This window comes from Delphinus delphis, chromosome 7, assembly GCF_949987515.2.
Source record: "Delphinus delphis chromosome 7, mDelDel1.2, whole genome shotgun sequence".
Lineage (NCBI taxonomy): Eukaryota > Metazoa > Chordata > Mammalia > Artiodactyla > Delphinidae > Delphinus > Delphinus delphis.
In genome coordinates this window covers 91,862,630-91,883,100 of record NC_082689.1, presented here as the reverse complement: position 1 = coordinate 91,883,100, position 20,471 = coordinate 91,862,630, and the positions used below count along the sequence as shown (strand labels likewise).

Genomic DNA, 20,471 nt, shown 5'->3' with positions numbered 1-20,471 from the left:
ACCCTTTAATTTTTCCTATGGTCTTCAATCTTTATTTCCGGTCTCCTAAGATAACACTTGGACAAAACACACACATACACACATATTCATGTGTACATCCTAAGGGTAAACGATAATTATCAGAGTAAGTACAGTGTAATTGGAATGAATTGACAGTGGTGGAAGAGACTTTTTCTTTTTCCTAAAGGTACAATTATTTATCTGGATTGTCCCCACCCAAATGGAGATAGATTGTATTAATATATTATCATACAGAACTGTTTTAATTACACTTTTTTTTCTTCTTAAGCTTCTTTTCCCATACTCCTCACTGAGCTTTAACTACATTATAAAGGGCCACTTATACCATTCCTCCCTGTCAAATAGTAGCAACTTTCCTTTGATTTTATAAGCATGTCCTGGTAGGAAATAGGTGGCCCACTCATATCGGGTAACTGGGGAAAATTCAATGAAGGAACTGTTTACAAAGGAGTGGACAGGGTTAATGTAAACTGACAGTACCTGGCTAGGGAAAGTTGGGAGGCTGAAAGTTGATATGGGTAGGAGCAGTTAGAAGAACTCAGAGAAAGTAGCTGCAGGAGAGCACCACTCCATAGGAACTGTGGCTTTGTGAGTTGATTCAGAGGATGAAATCTGGAGGAATAAATACGCTGATCCCTCTCTCTCTCTCTCTCTCTCTCTCTCTCTCTCTCTCCCTCTCTCCCCCTCCCTCCCTCCCTCCCTCCCTCTCTCTCTCTCTCTCTCTCCCTCTCTCCCTCTCCTTTTCCCTCCTTTTATCAACATTTTTTTCCTTCCACTGTGTGCCCCAAATCACTTAGGGCCAAAGCCAACCAGAAGCCAATGCACAAGGTGGCCACTAATACATACCTTCTATAGTCAGATCTCTCAGTACAAAGCAGGTTAAAGAAGAGCCAAAAAAATGGAGTAGATGGAAAAGACCCCATGCATCTCCTTAACTCAGTTCAGGATCATGAAATATACAAGTGCGTTGGTCTCCCCTTTTCATAATCTCTTAAAGTGGTGGAAATGAATTTTAAAAGATCCAGTTCCTTGTCAAAAACAGAAGGAGAGGACCACCAATGGGTGAGAGATCTAAACTCATTTATGAAAGGTTCAGTGGACAGAGTGAAGAGCAGAGAAACTGGCGATGCAGCACAGGAAGCCAGGACCTAACTTAGCAGGAAGTGGGTGGCAATAGACGAGGAAGCTCGTCTACCCAGGAAGACCCTTTAGAACCCTGGTGGCTGATCTGATGGAGGACGGGAATGAGGATGGGATGGAAAAAAATACAGGTTATTTAAAGCCTTTAAATAACTGGGAGAGGCATAAAAATAGTGATACAATTATAAAAAATTGAAAGATGGTGCAGAGTAAATACTCATCAGTTATAGCAGAAAATCAATAGATGATGTCTAAAGTTAATAAAATGAGAAGCGATGACATGAACATATTATTTATAGATTTGGAGGTAACCACAGAAGAACTAAATACAGAAAGAGTTCAGGGTGTTCTGGGAGGAGGACAGAGAAAGGGTTTTAGGTCAGTTGCTTCTCACTATACTTATATAGTAAGTCTTTTTGTGCTACAATTTTTTAGAAACCATGTGAATATATAATATTAATGAAAGCTCCTTTTTTGTCCTTTTGTTTTGCTCTGCTTAGTGTACTGGCTTTCTAGAAATTTTCTTCTTTATATGGTTATGTCCATTATCTGTCTTTTTTTTTTTTGGTATAAGTCTCCTAGGTTCGTTTTTTTTGTTTGTTTTTTTTTTGTTTTTTTTTTGCGGTACGCGGGCCTCTCACTGTTGTGGCCTCTCCCGTTGCAGAGCACAGGCTCCGGACGCGCAGGCTCAGCGGTCATGGCTCACGGGCCCAGCCGCTCCGCGGCATGTGGGATCTTCCCGGACCGGGACACGAACCCATGTCCCCTGCCTCAGCAGGCGGACTCTCAACCACTGCGCCACCAGGGAAGCCCCCGTTTTTTTTTTTAAATTAATTTATTTTTGTTTATTTTTGGCTGCATTGGGTCTTTGTTACTGCGCGCGGGCTTTCTCTATCTGTGGCGAGCAGGGGCTACTCTTCGTTGTGGTGCGCGGGCTTCTCATTGCGGTGGCTTCTCTTGTTGTGGAGCACAGGCTCTAGGCACACGGGCTTCAGTAGTTGTGGCTCTTGGGTTTAGTTGCTGCTTGGCATGTGGGATCTCCCCAGACCAGGGATCGAACCTGTGTCCCCTAGGTGGATTCTTAACCACTGTGCCACCAAATCCTCTCTGTGCTTCTCCCCAAGCCCCTAGAAGCACTGGCCCACAAGCCCTACACACACACACACACACACACACACACACACACACACACACACACACACACACACACACCCCCATCTTCCTCCTGAATGCAATTATATGTCTTTCTCTGTAAAGTCCATGCACCCTTATATCTTAGTGCCTATTCTCAAACTGTTCCCTTGACCTGAAATGGCTTCAGGCTTTAAAATTGTTTTTTCTTTTTTTAATTGAAATATGGTTGTGTTAATTTCTGCTATACAGCAACATGATTCAGTTGTACATATATACACATTCTTTTTTTAATATGTTCTTTTCCATTATGGTTTATCACAGAATATTGAATATAGTTCCCTATGCTATACAGTAGGACCTTGTTTATCCATTCTATATATAAGAGCTTACATCTGCTAATCCCAAACTCCCAATCCTTCCCTCCCCCCAGTCCCCCCTTAGTAACCACAAGTCTGTTCTCTATGTCTGAGTCTGTTTCTGTTTCATAAAAGTTCATTTGTGTCATATTTTATATTCCACATAAAGTGATATCATGCGGTATTTGTCCTTCTCTTTCTGAAAAATAATTTTTTTTCTACTTAGCCCTCAAGTGCCAGGATAAAATCTGCCTTCTCCAAGGAGCTGCCTTAGATTTCCAGAGTTAAAAATGATTACGTTTCCTTTTATACTCTCCTGACAGTGTCCACCGTCTGAAGCTTTTTACTCTACAACGTCTCATAAGTAGTTGCTTATCTATCTGCCCCCCCTTCTTTCTGTTTAACTGTAAGTTCAAGAATTTGTATCTGCGTATCAAGTGCAATATCTTACACACGGTAATTGAAGTAGCTGCTAAACAGGATCATTGATTTTGGTAGTTGCTCTTGACTAGAAGGCATCTACAGATTATGAAATGAATGCCCTCCCCTGTTAAAGTGAACATCAGCTGTCTTTTTATCGAGGCGCCTGTTACCACTTCTGCAGCTCAGCAGAATCACCAGCAAGACATATGTCTATGTTTCGTTCGGTCATAATTTTAGTGCCTCTTCTCTAAATTCCAGTTATACCCATATTATCTCAGGTTATGAGGAATAAGAAATCAAATAAATTAATACCTATAAATAAATATGCTACTAATATATTAATTTTAATAAGAGTATTTGCAGAGTAAAAAGTAGCCTAAAGAAGGAAGTGTCCCTCCTGAGGGAGTGAATCGCTAATAGTAAAATATTATCCCCCTGAGCTGTTGTTTTGAGATTAAAGAGCATTTCTGAAGTTTCTCAGATTATGCCATAGAACTTTTATGCCAAACGTAATATAGATTCTGATTAATTTAAAATATATTAAGACAGTGGGAAACAGTCTTCGCATATTAGAACATATAGATTTGAAATTACAAGTATTAAGTGTGACGTGTCTTCCTCATAGAAGTAAGATTGTGTATTAATCCCTGGTCTTTGCTTGTTATTCTCGTTTCCCAAGTAGTCTTTCCACAGGTTCTTATTTCTTCTCTTTCTTTTTGTCTTTTATCAGTTGCTCCCTAACCCTGGACTATTTTCTGCATCCACATAGAAGGGCACTATAATTTTATTTTTTCTTTACTTCAGGAAATGCCACAATAAAACAGTCTCGATACAGGATTATCATCCAAGAAGCAGCCAACGGAGGCCAAGAATGCCCAGATACCTTATTTGAAGAGCGAGAGTGTGAAGATGTGTCATTGTGCCCCATATATCGGTAATTAATTACCTTTTAAAATAATCATTAGACCTTAGAATAAGTCATGACCCATTTCCTTTCATATAATACATGATTATTATATGAAGTATTTGTAGTGAGAAATACAAAGAGGTAGTAGCATTGTTTATCTTCAGATATCTCACTGTTCTTCCCCTCTTATCTGGAATAGATTTTGAAAGTAAAGAATATCAAAGTCTAATTAACAGGAAGAAAAAAAGAAACAATCATGTTTTGATGGTAAGTGAGCTGCTGGAGCTCCGCCACCCAGGCAATCAATTTTCAGGATCAGGATCCAGAGAGATTCAGAAGGAGGTCCTTGCAAACACACACACACAACTTACCTCATTCTATTGTTCTCATCCTAAAGCCTTTAATCAAGAACTAAGAACAAATGTGTACTTCTATAATAATTGTGTATTGTAGTTCAAAAATGGTTCTGGTTCGCAATTTTTGTCATATACACATTTTAAGAAATCTTAGAAAAAAGTTTAACCTATGGAGAAATTTTTGTTTTTAGAAAAGAGAATGAGTACCTTTTCAACTTTATATGTTACCTATATGTGCCCCTTGGCAAGTTGGTGATTACTGTTTATAAAAACAACACCTGAGGTTTGTGTGTTTAGTCATAAACTTCCATTCTTTTAACATTGGATTGAAACACTTCTTTAAAGGACTTCTGGATTAAATTCAATCACTGTTGAGTTTTACTTATTTGTGAAAACAAGACCATGGTCTTAAAAATTGTGCTGTTATCAGCACACTTAAAAATGCCTTTAGCGGGCTTCCCTGGTGGCGCAGTGGTTGAGAGTCCGCCTACTGATGCAGGGGACACGGGTTCGTGCCCCGGTCCAGGAGGATCCCACATGCCACGGAGCGGCTGGGCCCGTGAGCCATGGCCGCTGAGCCTGTGCGTCCGGAACCTGTGCTCTGCAATGGGTTAGGCCACAACAGTGGGAGGCCCGGGTACCGCAAAACAAAAAAAAAAAAAACCAAAAAAAAACCACTGGAACAAGCCCAGACTACCAGTTTTTGCTCATCATCCACAGGGCCATTGTGGGAACACTGTCAATATCCTTCCTTTTGTGCCACATATAAATATGGAGACTTCTGAGCTCAGCAAGAAAAGCTCTCAGGGAAGGTAGCCAATTGAAAAAATTAGCCAAATCAAATATTTTTAGACATTTTATGAGCCCAGTGCTATTATAATCAGAGAAAATCCTGGAAACTGTTAGTGGGCTCTCCTTCCTATTGTCCACTCTCTTTACTCTCGTGTTGCACTTCAGTTTAGTCACTCATGTTTGAACTAGTTTCCATCAGTGACCTCCTGCCATTTTCCCCAGAAATCAGTTCCACTGTACATGGATGGGATGATTGTATCATGTCTCCTGATGCGTTGTTTAACATGTGTCCAAGTTGCCAGTGTGAGTCTATGCCCTTTAGTCAAACATCCTTGAATTTTGAGCAATATGTTTCCAATTTAGATTTTGCTTTCCCCTCATTGGTTTCTTAGGGAGGCAAGTTAATGTAGACCTTTATCATTTTCTTCTGATTCTTCTTTTTCTAATTCCATTAAGGTGAGACATTCTCACGTTTACCAAATTAAAACAGAATCAAAATGCCTATAGAAATTTTTCTGTAAGTTTGAGCATTTCCCACCATGTTAATTTAGTAAGTGTCGGAGAGGGGAAATTTCCTCCTCTACGTTTCTTGAGTTCTTGTGGCTGGCCTAATAATACAATTGACATGAGACAGATTAGCAGGAGAAAATGAAACAAATTTTAATTCATATGCATGGAGGTCCCATAGAAATTGTACCTTAGAAGTGGCCAAAACAGGCAACTTTTATACTTTTTAGACAGAGCAACGATAAATCTGTGAAGAATTGACAGGACGAAGAAACGTAGGGTTTGGGTGCTCAATCTTGACATGAAATTCGAGTTTGGGCTTGGGGTAGTAAGTTTAAATGGTAACAGGTTTGTTTATATAGCCCGGAATTCCCTATCTCTGGTGATAAGGGTGTCCTTCCACCTCCAGATGTAGGGAGGGCACCTTTCACAGGAGAGATCTATTTCCTGCTTTCAGGGAGACAGAAGGGAGGGTCAGAGTGTCCTTCTTACATTAACCATTTTTAAAGTAACTTTAATTCAAAATAATCAATATGCAATTGAGGCACATTTTGGAGTGGCCAGCAGTATAAGCAAAAGGGAAGACAGCATGGGCGATGTGCCCCTGTATAGAATTGGCAGTGGGGTGTCCGCAGGAGTTTGTGGCTTAGCATTGAGGGCTTTAGGACTGACAGCTGGCCTGCCCTGACGAGTGCGATCTCAGACATGTCACTTAACATCTCTGAGCCCAGGCTTATCCTTCTAAAACTAAGAGTCTAGCAAGAGAGTCCTGGACATGTCTTCCTTTTATTTAGCATGCTAAGCTAGATTGAATCCCTTGATCTCACATTAGAAAGTCTTTTGTGAACTTGAGGGATCTGAGTGAATGACATGTCCTAGTTGAAAAGCTAAATTAAACCCCCTACCATTTCAGTTTCTGTGTTTTGGAACTATGCTTAATGCGTCTATGCATCTACAAAGTAAATTTCTACTACTTAAAAGTAATAGGTGATTTCTTTAAATGTGACAGGTTTTTCTATTTACCTGTTTCCTGATTTCTCCCTAGCTCTTCAGTTATTCTCATTATGGAGGCCACTTGAATGAGTTCAATGATATGTACTTTTTACTTTTATATTTTAATGTACTTTGCTTGATTCTGAAAGATGGTCTGTTATCTCTCCCTTAACACCACCACTGCCTCACTTACCTCCAATTGTTCAAGACACCTGAGACTCACCTAGTCTAAATGGGGGAGAGGTGGTGGTGAGTGCAGAGATTAAAGCCGGGCTATGTTAAGTGATCTCCACACGCTATATGAATCTATATTCACATGACTAAGAGAATCCTTTGAAGTGACTTTTCCTGAGCAAAGAAAGTCTGCTCCATGTTCTGATATACATTATTTTTTCTTTTGCTGGGACTTCTTTTTTATTGCGGTAAAATCATATAACATAAAACTTACCATCTGAAACTTTTTTTTTTGCTAAATTCACTTTTTTTTTAAATTGAAGTATAGTTGATTTACAATGTTTTGCCAATCCATAATGGAAAAGAATATTAAAAAACAGAATGTGTACATGTGTAAAACTGAGTCTCTTTGCTGTAGAGCAGAGATTGCCATCTTAAACATTTTTAAGTATACAAGGTAGTAGCGTTAATTACACGCATGTTGATGTGCAACAGATCTCTGAATTGTTTCATCTTGCAAGACTGGTCAGTAATATTTTTACTTCATGTTTCTGTTTCATTTTTTGAAGTAGCATCTGTTATCAGAGGTATTGGCCCACGTGAAAAAGGGTAAAAATATACCCGGTGAAAGAGGAGACTCTATGGTTACATTTAGAGTTTGGGTTTTTTGGACTATTCTGAAGACACAGGTTTAGGGACTTAAATCATAGTCTGTCCTGTGGGTCATAAAAGTAGAGTTTTGTTCACCTTAAAAGAAAGCCAGAAGGTTTCCTTAGATCCTGTTTCCTCTGTGGAGAAGAAATATTGGTAATTCTTCAGAGACAGATCCATTCCTCTTCCCTGAGAGGAACGATCACATAAGGTAAGTCCCCATGGCCCCCCACCTCCCTTTTACTCTATAACCTACTGAGACATTTGAGCTACGCCAAAGTCCTAGGAAACACCTTGTGAAAAATTTGAAGCAGAAGATCAAGTGTGAAAGCTTGCACCCAAAATTTTCAGGTGTTCAAACCTTGATTCTCTAATGCTCCAGTGGGACATAGGGATTTTCTCTCTTTTATTTTCTTTTACTGTTTTTCTTTAAACAATTTTTAGTTCGTAAAGAGCTAAGCCTTCTAGATTTGTTCTATGCTTCTAATGCTTTTTATGGCCACTTTGTGTGCAGAACGTCCACATTTTAAAAAGTGGAATTATTGCATTAACCATGGATCTGGGGCAGAGGGACTGTTACCATCCCTAGTGTGTGCCAGAGCTCCCTTTTATGACATTGGTTTCAAATCCATTTTTATTGAATTACTACCTTTATGTTTCTGGATTTCAAATTCACCTGTTTCAGATATTTCTTTTGTATGTTTGTCATGGTGAAATTTCTAGTCTGCTATTCTTTGTCATCACAGGTGGAGGCCACAGAAATGGAGCCCCTGTATCTTAGTGCCAGAGTCTGTCAGGCAGGGAATAATGGGCACCAGTGAAGCCTGCGGAAAGGGGGTGCAAACAAGAGGTAAGGGAACTTTAAAACAGTTTTTCTATTCAAATGCAATTCAAAATTATGTTGCTCTTATAAACTGTTGCCTATTTTTATATTTGAATAAGTTGTGATCTTACTGGCTTGGATTATTTATATTTATTACTGTTTGAGTTTAAGTTTGGCATTAGTTAATGGTGATATTTTAACCATAACTAGCTAGTGCACCTAAGGACTAATGCAATGTAAGCAAATATCTGTTCTCAGCCATTAGCATACGCCAGTGCTGGTGGTCCAAATGCATGTTGGATATTAGTCAAGGAATGAAGGATGTGTCAAGATTGGACCCAATAGTACATATTGTACTTTTTAGCTGCTCATTAAATATTTGTTGAATGAATTAACTAATCATAATAATCATGACTTAAACCTGGTTGTTATACACATACTTAGAGTATGTTTTATATGTAATATACATAGAAAGGAACCATTAAAATTTCTGGAAGATGCTGTGCATAGGCTTCTGGATCTGAGTAAAAGTGCCGTTTATCATCAATGTCTAGAAGGTGTGGCATTTTGAAATCTCTGAAAACCACTCAGAAACTCATCAGATTGCTCACTGTTTTGTTTCATTCATAATCTAGATGCCAATGATTTGAGGTTTGATAAAAAGTGCTTTATTCTTTTTTTTTCATTTTATTTATTCTTTTTTTTAATTAGTAGAAGTTTATTGTGCACACACCAAAAAGACAGTTTGCAACCAGGGAGCACTCAGACCAAAGTGCGGAATGAGAAGAAGTGCTTTATTCTTAAAAATCTGACCACTCTGTTACTAAAGGGGTGTATGTAGCAAAATCAGACCTTGTAGGACCAACTGCATGTCACTGGTCTCATAATTCAACTAAAAGGCATATTGAGAATTGTTTTGCTTCCTGTTGGATAGGTTATTGTATTAATCAGGATCAGTCATCCCAGCGAGCACAGTAACTCCCTTCTTTGTTGATTCACAGGCATAAGAAGCCCAGTGTGGGCGGGTGGCAGTTTTAACTCCTAGTTCAGTGGAATCATTGCTGTGTTTTTAGTGGAAGCATTCCTCCCTTTGGAAATAAGGGCTTATAGGGTAGCAGAGCATAAGACTGCAGAGGAAAAGAAAGCAGACATTTTACTAGTGGATCACTATGGGTAATAAGAAGTTGTGCCATTCTCATTCCCACCCTTGACTCCGGGACCTGTGAGTCCTGGCTATGGGAGGGAAAACACCATATATTGGATGCTTCTGGAAAACTTTTTCCCAACCCTTCTAGGTATTGCCACCTAATTGGTACTATAAATGAGTCTTCAGAAGACCTTTTCACCATCTTATCAAACCAGCTGCTTCAGGATGGTGGGGAACATGGTAAGACCATGAATTCAATGAGCATGGGTCCATTGCCACATGTCACTTGCTGTGAACTGAGTTCCTTTATCAGAAGCAGTGTTGTGTGGAATACCATGACTATGGACAAGGCATTATGTAAGTCCATGGATGGTAGGTAATTTTGCTAGAAGCATCGTGTGCAGGAAAGGCAAATCCTTATCCTATTTGAGTAAGTACCTATTCTGGTAAGAACAGAACACTGCACCTTCATGATGGAAGTCGTCCAATGTAATCAATCTGCCACCGTGTAGCTGGCTGATCACCACGCGGAATGACGCCATACTGGGGACTCAGCATTGGCCCCTGCTGCTGGCAGACTGGGCACTCAGATGTGGTTGCAGTCAGGTCGCCCTGGATAAATGGAAGTCCACGGTGCTGAGCCCATGCATAACCTTCCTTCCTACCACCATGGCCACTTTGTGCATGAACTTATTGGACAATGCCAGGGGTAGCTGAGGACAGAGGCTGACTGGTATCCACAGAATGGGTCATCCTATCCACTGGATTATTAAAATCCTCCTCAATCCAGGTCACATTTTAGGGAGCATTCACGTGGGACCCAAATATGTTCACATTTTTGGCCATTCAGAAAAGTCTTGCCACGTACCACTTCCCTAAATTTCCTTGTCACCAGTTTTCCAATCATGTTCCTTCTCAGTCCTTGACCAGCCAGCAAAATCACTGGCCGCAGCCTGTGGATCTGTACATGATCCCGCATCTGGCCATTTCTCCTTCTTAACAAAGTGAACAACCAGGTTTACTGCTTGAAGTTCTATTCACTGGGAAGGCTTCCCTTCCCCTCTGTATTTCAGGGATATCTCAGAAAAGGGCTATAGTGTTGCAGCTGCCCATTTAGGGGTTGTGCGCACATACCATGCAAAACCATCCGTAAACCAGGCCCAAGTCTTCTTTGCCTCTGTCAGCTGATTGTGGGAGACTCCCTAAGAGGACATATGTGCAGGCTGGGAGAGACGAGGTAGCTTAGCAGGAGTGGGGACCATGGGCAGTTGGGCTACTTCTTCATGTAACTTATTATGCCTTCAGGGCCTGCTTGGGTTCAGTCACACATATACCACTTCCATTTGATGATGGAGTGCTGCCGTGTATGCCCTACCTTGTGGCTTGAAGGGTCAGATAATATCGAGTTTGCATGGTAACTCTGGTGGCCCATGGTTAAGCATTCAGCCTCTACTAAGGCTGTAGCTGTCCCTCAAATGGAGTAAAGCTACCTGCAGAGGATGGCAGGGCTTTGCTCCACAATCCTAAGGACCTAAACTGCAATTGACCTATAGGAGCCCGCCAAGGGCTCCAGGCAGCATCCCTGTCTGCCACTGACACTTCAAGCACCATTGAATCTGCTGGATCCTGTGCCCCAAGTGGCAGAGCAGTCTGGAGCTGTTACAGAGCCTTTTCTTTTCTGGATCCCACTCAAAACTAGCAGCTTTTCAGATCCCCTGGCAAATGGGCTAGAGTGAATACACACCCAAATGAGGACTATGTTGCCTGGAATCCGAAGAGGCACGATAGATGTTGTGTCTTTATTTTGGTTGTAGGAGGGGCCAGATGTAACAACCTGTCTTCTCCTTAGAAGGGATATCTCAACATGCCTCACACCACTGGACCTTTAGACATGTCACTGGGGTCAAAGGCTACTGAATTTTCTCAAGTTTTTTATTTCCCACTCTCTGACATGAAGATGTCTTACCAATGAGTCCAGGGTAGTTGTTTCTTCTTGCTCACTAGGTCCCATCAAGATAGTCACCAGTGTAAAGGCCAATGTGATATGTTGTTGAAGGAAAAGTGATCAGATCCCTGCAAACTAATATATGAAATAGGGCTAGAAGTTGATAGGCCCTCGAGGAAGGACAGTGAGAGTATATTGCTGGCCTTCCAGATTAGAGCAGACTGCTTCTGCCGTCTTTATTTTCTCCAAGTACATTAATATTTGGGGTCAGGGTTCCAGCATATGAATTTTTGGGGTTAGAATTCAGTCCATAATAGTTACGCCTTGGAAATGATGTCCCTGTGGGAACATTTGCAAATGTAAATTTGATTTGCAAGGTAGTTTGATTCAGGGCTGCTAGGAGGCTATACAGTGATTCTGTAATTTACAAGAAGGGACCACTTCCTGAAAACATTTTACTTCCATATGTCAGAAAATTATAATAATATAATCTTGTTATTACAAGACTTGTGCTTGCTTTCTGCTGCAGAGTTGCTATAAAATATCTAGATCAGCAAAATCTACATAAATAGTCTTTTAAAAATGGTACCTTTGTGCAGGGCACAACTTAACTCTATATGTTGACCTGGACTCTGATGCTCTGTGATACTAGAGTATCATTACGGTTTGTTTTCACTGCAAAGCCATTTAGTACCTTCTGCAGAGACATTGCTCCTCCACTGTGTGGAATCTTATCCTATAACGGTAACTTATTCTATCTGTCTTAGAAGTATTTTAAATGGATTCTGGCTGGAGGCCAGATCATCCTTTAAAGTAGGCAAAGTAGATACCTGAGTTTTCCCCAAGTTAGACTCCACCATTAGAGATTTCCTTGTGTTTACTTGTTGGGAAATTTACACTTTTAAAGCAGTAGGATGGGTCTCCAATTTTAAGACAGTGGAGCCAAGATATTTCTACTCCCATCTTTTCTCTAGAATTACTTCAAAACCAGCATGGAAAACATGAAAGAGTAACAAAAAAGTAACCTTCAATGAGATCCCCTTTATAAAATTGTTCCTAAAAACAAGGAGCGCAATAAGCTCACCTTCAAGTAAATTAGGGCCATCTGTAACCTCAACCATACTGTATGATGTAGAAAGTGGATGGAGATATAGGGAAAGTACTTTGCAGAGCAGGATTATACCTAAGTGTTGGCGCAGTTGAAGGTGTAGAGGCTGAAGAGAAACAAGATGATTTGGCCTGGACAACTCTGGAAAGGCACCACCTCTGCAAAAGGAAGTGGGCAAGGCTGTGTGTGTGTGTGCGGGCTGTGTGTGTGTGCGGGCTGTGTGTGTGTGCGCGTGTGAGCGCGCGCGTGTATAGGGGATGGGAGAAAAATCAGGAGCTTTTGAGAGTCTGACTAAAGAGCAGTGAACACTCTCCACACCCAGCCCTTCACCTTGCAGAGTCAGGCTCCAACCTATTGCTATTTTTGTGGGAGCCTGGAGGTTTATTCTCTGTGGATGTTAGAACCAGAGAGGTCGTGGACTTAGGACAACAGGCAGAGGAGAGTGGAGGCAAGGGGCTATACTGAAGTCAGGAGGGTCAAAGGAAAGTCTGAAGAAGGAATTAGGAGACCCTCAGTCCCTTCCTCCCCCTGCTTGGGCATTCCGGTCAGGCAGCTTTCACACCCTTCAGTCCCATGGAAGCCCGAGCAAGCTGGAAACACTTTCCATTTAAATTTCTATTTCAGGATTTTTTTTTTTTTTTGCGGTACGCGGGCCTCTCACTGTTGTGGCCTCTCCCATTGAGGAGCCCGGGCTCCGGACGCGCAGGCTCAGCAGCCATGGTTCACGGGCCCAGCTGCTCCGCGGCATGTGGGATCCTCCTGGACCGGGGCACGAACCCGTGTCCCCTGCATCGGCAGGCGGACTCTCAACCACTGTGCCACCAGGGAAGCCCTATAAAGTATTTTTTAAGACACCTTTGCTGAAACCTTGTAAGCAAGGTACCAGGTTCATTTTTTCCAAGCAGTTGCTTGAAGCTGTCTAGTCATATCTGAGTCTATGATCATCTCTCTCAAATATGACATTGCAGTCAAAGCCATGGTGATATAGCCACTGCTTCCAATTGCGTCCTGTTACTAGGAGAACAGATTCTTACTGAACTTATGCAGACAAATATATTATCACGAAAATAAGAATATTCACTGAGCGTTTCTGAATTCTGGAGGGATCAGGTAAGGAGAAAAAGAAAATGTTTCATCTTTGTTCACAAAGGTATACTTTACCAAGTTGCTGTATGTCATAGATAGCTTAAGAGAAAAGGTCTCCTTAAATCTGGAAAAACAAAACATTAGAGCGTCCTCCTCAGTTTATGTAGTTCCATGTAAATCATACTTGTTCTGCTTGAAACCAGTTTTCCCATTTGTTCTCTCAATCGTGATTGGGGGTGATAGGGACAGTGATAATTCCAAGAAGTTTGCAAGGTTTTCATAAAGAGTGGTATGATTTGCCCAGTGAAGGGGTGTCTTGATCACTGAAGATTGTGGAAGGTGTACCTCAAGTGGGAAGCATTTTCTAACAGTTTCTTTGCCACTGTGAGGGCACCAGCCTGTGAGAGGGGATGGCTTTGACCCTCCTGGAAAACATACATACACTAAGAACATACTGACAACTCATACTAAGTGGCAGTTGAAAAAGTCCCACTGTATGTGTTCAAGGGGTCCAGAGGGAGGAGGTCTAAGGCCTCTAAGGATGAAAAGAGTTTTGCGTAAATGCACTATGATGGGTGAAGAAATGCAAAGCCCTAAATTGGAGTTTGCCAGAGAGCCAGGAATAACCAAGCAGCTGTCTTGGGTTTTCTTCCCCGTGGCCCCAGCTGTCTGTCTCATTTACAGCCGTGGTTTACCCATCTTAATTTCTCTGATTCAGGAGCAGACTGTTGCCATGTCACAAGGACATCAGGACGGCAAAAGTCTGGCAATGAGAGGTTATTTTTTGCAGAAGTAGAATGGACTTTATCCACATGTGCCACAATCTTTATAGATTCTGTTGTTGCTGCCTTTATTTGAAAGTCAGCTAGGGTACTTCCCTGATTCTCAGGTTCAGTCCTCTTAGTGTGAGCATCAATTTTGATGACTAGCAACAGTTAATGCCAGGACATATCACATTTCTAGGAATTTCACATAATTTCACATATTCCTAAACAGACACAACATCACAACTTCTCATTTGACAATGTTTCCCATGTACTTGAACATATCAATTAGCCTAATTAGCTTAACACATCTTTTGGAATGTTCCAGGGGTTCTCTGGAAAAATCCCAGTTTCTTCAGGGTCATAAAGACTTTATTTTTAGAATTTGCTTTGGGGAAGTTTGTCAAAGATATCAAAAGGTTTGGACATTTGACTGAATAGGATCACGGATAGATATGAAACAATAGTTACCTATTTAGCAGTTGAAAGAAAATTAAGTTCTAGTTTTGCATAAGTACACTGTTGATATTAAAGCTTTTTGCATTAAGTTCACTGTTGTTTTGCATAAGTACACTGTTGATATTAAAGCTTAATTAAAAGCCCCTTATAATAATAATTTAATTTTTGCCTGATTACACAAGGAAAAATTCTCTTTCTCTCTTCAACCTTTTATATACTTTTAGTTTGTCCTTTATGTGCAGAAGTTCTAGTTTAAACAAAATTACTCTGATTTCCCAAAACACAAATGCATCTTTATTTCTCATCCTTTTCCTTAGTTAAAAACACGTCCTACTTTTCTTGCATGAGGAGATGTTTCCTTCTTTTGTTTTTAGTAGCTTTAATTACATTCGAATTCTTAACCCTTAGAAACTTTAATTTCTAGTGAGAATTTAGGAAGTAAAGAATCATGGACTTTCTCTTAAACTACCACTTTTTATATTGACAAAATAATAAATGTTTTTTATAATCTCTAGAGACATCTAAATTTCTTAGCATGGCACTAAACGTGTTTACTAATAGAACCAAATTTATCTTTAGTATTTCTGTATAAGAATCCCAAAGTGGAAAAACCTGTGTTCATTAATGTTTCAGTATTTTTTTTTCTTATTTGGAAATACCCTAGATATTCAAGGAATTCTCATCATTTAACTTAGTAAAACTCTAAGTTAACAAAAAGTATTTGGGGAGCTGTTTTTTAAGTATATATACTGTAAAATGTAATTATTACTAAAAAGTTTTCCAATATCTCTTATCCCAATTACATCTATCTGAGTCATTTGATCCCCCAAATTAGGTTTAGATTACCTACGAAAACTTCATCATACTGAGTTATTTTTCTTGCTGACAAATTTGTAAGCCTAGGTAGAATAAAATTATTATATTGAATGCTGATAACTCTAAAGACATGTCTGTTTTAGTAAACCAACAAAGTAAACTGGCTTTTATTTACTAAGGATGATCTTAGATAGCATGAAGTTGAAATAATCATTTGGGTTAGTTTCTATATTTCTGATGAGAGTTTTAAAATAGTCCTTACAAATGCTTGACTTTCAACCCGGTTAAATAGAACTTCATTACAAATTAATTTTGGTAATACCATCTAGAGGTAGAAAAATACCACCTGTCTGCAACATACATATATATGGACATACAGACAGACACAAAGACCCAGCGACCGTATAGTTTCTAATATCTGTTGAGAAGATTTGTGAGACTTCTCTTTGGCCCAATTTCCAAGTGCTTCCTTTTTTCCCTTCTGGTGAGAAACATTTGCACTTCAAAGAATGGTTCTTAACTCCTAGAGAAGATGGAGGTAGAAAATCTATATCACAAAGGCACAGTGAAGGTATTCAAGATTCCTCCAACATGGAGGTTTGGAGGCCATATTTGTGGGACATTTCCGTTTCTAAGGTCCCAATATCTACAAGTATCTGGAGATAAATAGGGGAGGTTTTGGAATTGGCAAAAAGACTGACACACTCAATTCATGTATTATTGAACTATTTCTTTCCATCTGGGTACATCTACCTTAGAAGAAGGCCAAAAAAAACAAAAAAGAAAAAAAGATCCTTGGCAGGCACTGTTAACCAGCCATGATCAAAGTTCAGTCAGACTGGTGGCCTCCCATTTTATTTTTCATCTTTTTATTTATTCATGAATTTTAGGAAGTAATCCATTTACAGAAACTTTTGAGGATCCTTGCTGGGTTTAAGAAATTCACTATGACCCTTAGATTGACCTTTGATCTAAGAGTAAAAGATATCGAAATAGGATCTCCTGTAGTCTCAGGTGGTCTTCTTTTAAAATGCATAGTAGCCAAATAAAGGAGGATAGAGACGAACCATTGAAATGATGTCAGTCTTATATGTCAGTGTTTTTCATTAGCCTTTTACAGTTAATCTTGCAGTGAAGCTATTTTGGAATTTTGGAAACTTTTGGAGGCTTCTGCATAATCATTCTTGGGTTTTTTCCCCCATAATCCTTGCTTTTAAGTGCACTTTTTTTTTTTTTTTTTTTGTGGTACGCGGGCCTCTCACTGTTGTGGCCTCTCCCGTTGCAGAGCACAGGCTCTGGACACATAGGCTCAGCGGCCATGGCTTACAGGCCCAGCCGCTCCACGGCATGTGGGAGCTTCCTGGACTGGGGCATGAAACTGTTTCCCCGGCATCGGCAGGCGGACACTCAACCACTGTGCCACCAGGGAAGCCCTATTATATCTCTTAACTTCCAAAATGCAGAGAATGTACCGTATTCACCTTCATATCACCGATGCTCCCAAATATCCCCATACTATATACATAGTAGTTGCTCGATACGTGTTTGCTCAATAATTATTACTCTGTGTACTAGAATAGGAAGTTCAGAACTTTGGCCAAATATGATGAATAAAGGTACCTGTAATGCACGTATAGTTTTATTCTGTAAAGGGAGAAACAGAAATTATGACATTAAAATTACTATTATAAAATATTTTATCTATGCTTAGATCAAGTAATGGAAAAAGGAACTTATGAGAGTTTAGCCTCTTAGAGGGTAGGGCTGTATCAGCTTTACTCTATAGTGTGTATATTTTACAAATTGCTTCAAAAGTGTATTTCTAGTGAAGGATTCAAAGGTGATGATAAAATACCATACAAGCTAATTCTCTGATGTCAGGTTCATGAACTGAACTTGTATAGTTATCAGGTAGGTGTCTTTCCATGAATGCATGTGAAAGTGGGAGGATTTTATCCCTTACCTATGGCAGAGTGGACAAAAGATGTTGCTTCACTTTCTACAAAATAGTGGTTTTCCACCATCGGTGAATCTTCTCCCCATGGGACATTTGCCAACATCTGGAGACATTTTTCATGGTCATGACTGGGGAGCATGAGGTACAACTGACGTATGTAGCTCTGGCATAGCAGTAGTGCTGAGGTCAAGAAATCCTGCTTCTATCACCAGAAGTGTAGTGTTAGCTTCACTTCCTCATGATTAAACACATCTAATTTAAAAATACCTTTCATTTAAAGGACTAATCAGAATGCTTCGCATATAAATAATATTTCTTACAACTTGAGCTCATTGTTAATAATTGGTTAATTGCATGCATATCTGTAAATTCATTACAAATGCATTTTAAGCTGGAGTAGTGCTAAATTCTTTTTTTAAATTTTTAATTCAATTTTTTTTATACAGTAGGTTCTTATTAGTTATCCATTTTATACACGTGAGTGTATACATGTCAATCCCAATCTCCCAGTTCATCCCACCACCACCCCCCCTGCCACTTTCCCCCCTTGGTGTCCATACGTTTGTTCTCTACATCTGTGTCTCTATTTCTGCCCTGCAGACAGGTTCATCTGTACCATTTTTCTAGGTTCCACATATATGCATTAATATACGATATTCGTTGTTCTCTTTCTGACTTACTTCACTCTGTACGACACTCTCTAGATCCATCCACGTCTCTGCAAATGACCCAATTTCGTTCCTTTTTATGGCTGAGTAATATTCCATTGTATATATATACCACATCTTCTTTATCCATTCATCTGTTGTTGGGCATTTAGGTTGCTTCCATGACCTGGCTATTGTAAATAGTGCTGCAATGAGCATTGGGGTGCGTGTGTCTTTTTGAATTATGGTTTTCTCTGGGCATATGTGCAGTAGTGGGATTGCTGGGTCATATGGTAATTCTATTTGTAGTTTTTTAAGGAACCTCCATACTGTTCTCCATAGTGGCCGTATCAATTTACATTCCCACCAACAGTGCAAGAGGGCTCCCTTTTCTCCACAACCTCTCCAGCATGTATTGTTTGTAGATTTTTTGATGATGCCCATTCTGACTGGTGTGAGGTGATACCTCATTGTAGTTCTGATTTGCATTTCTCTAATAATTAGTGATGTTGAGCAGCTTTTCATGTGCTTCTTGGCCATCTGTATGTCTTCTTTGAAGAAATGTCTGTTTAGGTCTTCCACCCATTGTTTTGATTGGGTTGTTTGTTATTTTAACACAGAATTTTCCCTGGATTGTTTGTCCACTCTCTTTTGTTTGCTCAAAGTCTTTCCTGTGCTCTTCAGGATGGGAGATTCTCTTCTTCCATAGTATCCTTCTTTTAGGTTCATTTAGTGCTAGTTGTAATTGTTGGTTTACTTATCTGTCTCCTAGCAGTGGGCCAAATTGTGCTTTATTCATCTCTGTATCCCCTGTACATTGTGTCTGGCACATTCTAGGTCTCCAATAAGTATCTAGAAAATTGATAATTTGTTGCTTATCTTTTCTTACTGTCATGGAATTCTAACTAATACTGACATTTTACTTGTTGTTATGGAAAAAGTTTCAAAACTACAACTCATACCCATATTAACTAATTATTAATATACTACTTTCATGTTTCCTTCCCCCCACCTTCTTCTCCTAGCATCACTGCTGATATTTGCTCACTCCTCTCAGTTGTAATTTCTTAGGTGACCTTGTAATTATCTCCATTTTCTGCACATTTTCTCATCGGAGTCACTAAAGAAAAACGACAAAGTCTGTACCAATTAAAATACTAGCACAGCCAGCAATATCATAACAACAAATGCTAAAGAAATAATGTGAATAAATGACACAAACTGTCAATTGAATAAATATTTATGTTTCTGTTTTATCTAGTTTATAATACTGTATTGGAATGACAGATTCTTTGCCATTTTCTCTAAAATATATTTAATATACACATACAGTATACCTGTCTTTTTTTTCCCTCTGTATCTATTCCCTTTATATGATTCCCTTGGGGATTTTGAACTTTGCTGTATATCATGTTCCCACCCCTCAAACAGAGCACAGATGCCAAACAGACAATGAAAAATGTTATCAGTATTAAATAGAACATCTTACCGTAGTGAAATGAAAATGTCCTTTTAGTTTGTAGAATTTCCAGGCTTCTGCATCTTTAAATGGTCAGGTTCTTGGTGACTGATTTGTTTCCATTATATCTGGAGTCCCAAAATACGTTATCTTCTGTTGGCCAAGCGAGATTAAGCTATGTAAATCCATGTCCTTCGTGACCTGACCTCTTTCACTCACTAAAGATTGAGTTCTTCCTTTGATTTTTTTTTTTTTTTTTTTTTTTTTGGTGATACATGTTTTATGGCTACGAGTAAGTCACAGTATAGCATGTTAACCCAGAACATCAAAAATCAAATACCAGGGCTTCCCTGGTGGCGCAGTGGTTGAGAGTCTGCCTGCCGATGCAGGGGACATGGGTTCGTGCCCTGGTCTGGGAAGATCCCACATGCCGCGGAGCGGCTGGGCCCGTGAGCCATGGCTGTTGAGCCTGCGCGTCCGGAGCCTGTGCTCCGCAACGGGAGAGGCCACAACAGTGAGAGGCCCACATACTGCAAAAAAAACCCAAAAAAATCAAATACCATTATTCTCCTGTTGTAAGTGGATCAGGATTCTTTGGGGGAAAATCCATTTGGGTTGAAAATGACTTTTTTCTTCCTATACTCCATATAACAGATTTCTTCCAAACATTCTCTATTGACCCATGAGCTCCTAGACTTATGAAGGGAATTCATGCCGTATTATTTGCAAATTTATTGTCATTTATATTATGTTTAACTAGAATTTTTTTACCGATTTTCTTCAGTTTTACCCTTATTCCACTTAAA

At 39.7% G+C, this 20,471-nt stretch overlaps 1 protein-coding gene across 1 annotated transcript in view; it reads left to right on the top strand.

Annotated features, from left to right (window-relative positions):
• Positions 1-20,471, top strand: part of THSD7B (thrombospondin type 1 domain containing 7B) — a 752,940-nt gene that overhangs the window by 392,709 nt on the left and 339,760 nt on the right. Inside the window, exons 10-11 of the mRNA XM_060015718.1 lie at positions 3,879-4,008; positions 8,201-8,304. Coding sequence (XP_059871701.1) covers positions 3,879-4,008; positions 8,201-8,304 — 234 coding nt within the window. The remainder of the gene's footprint in view (positions 1-3,878; positions 4,009-8,200; positions 8,305-20,471) is intronic.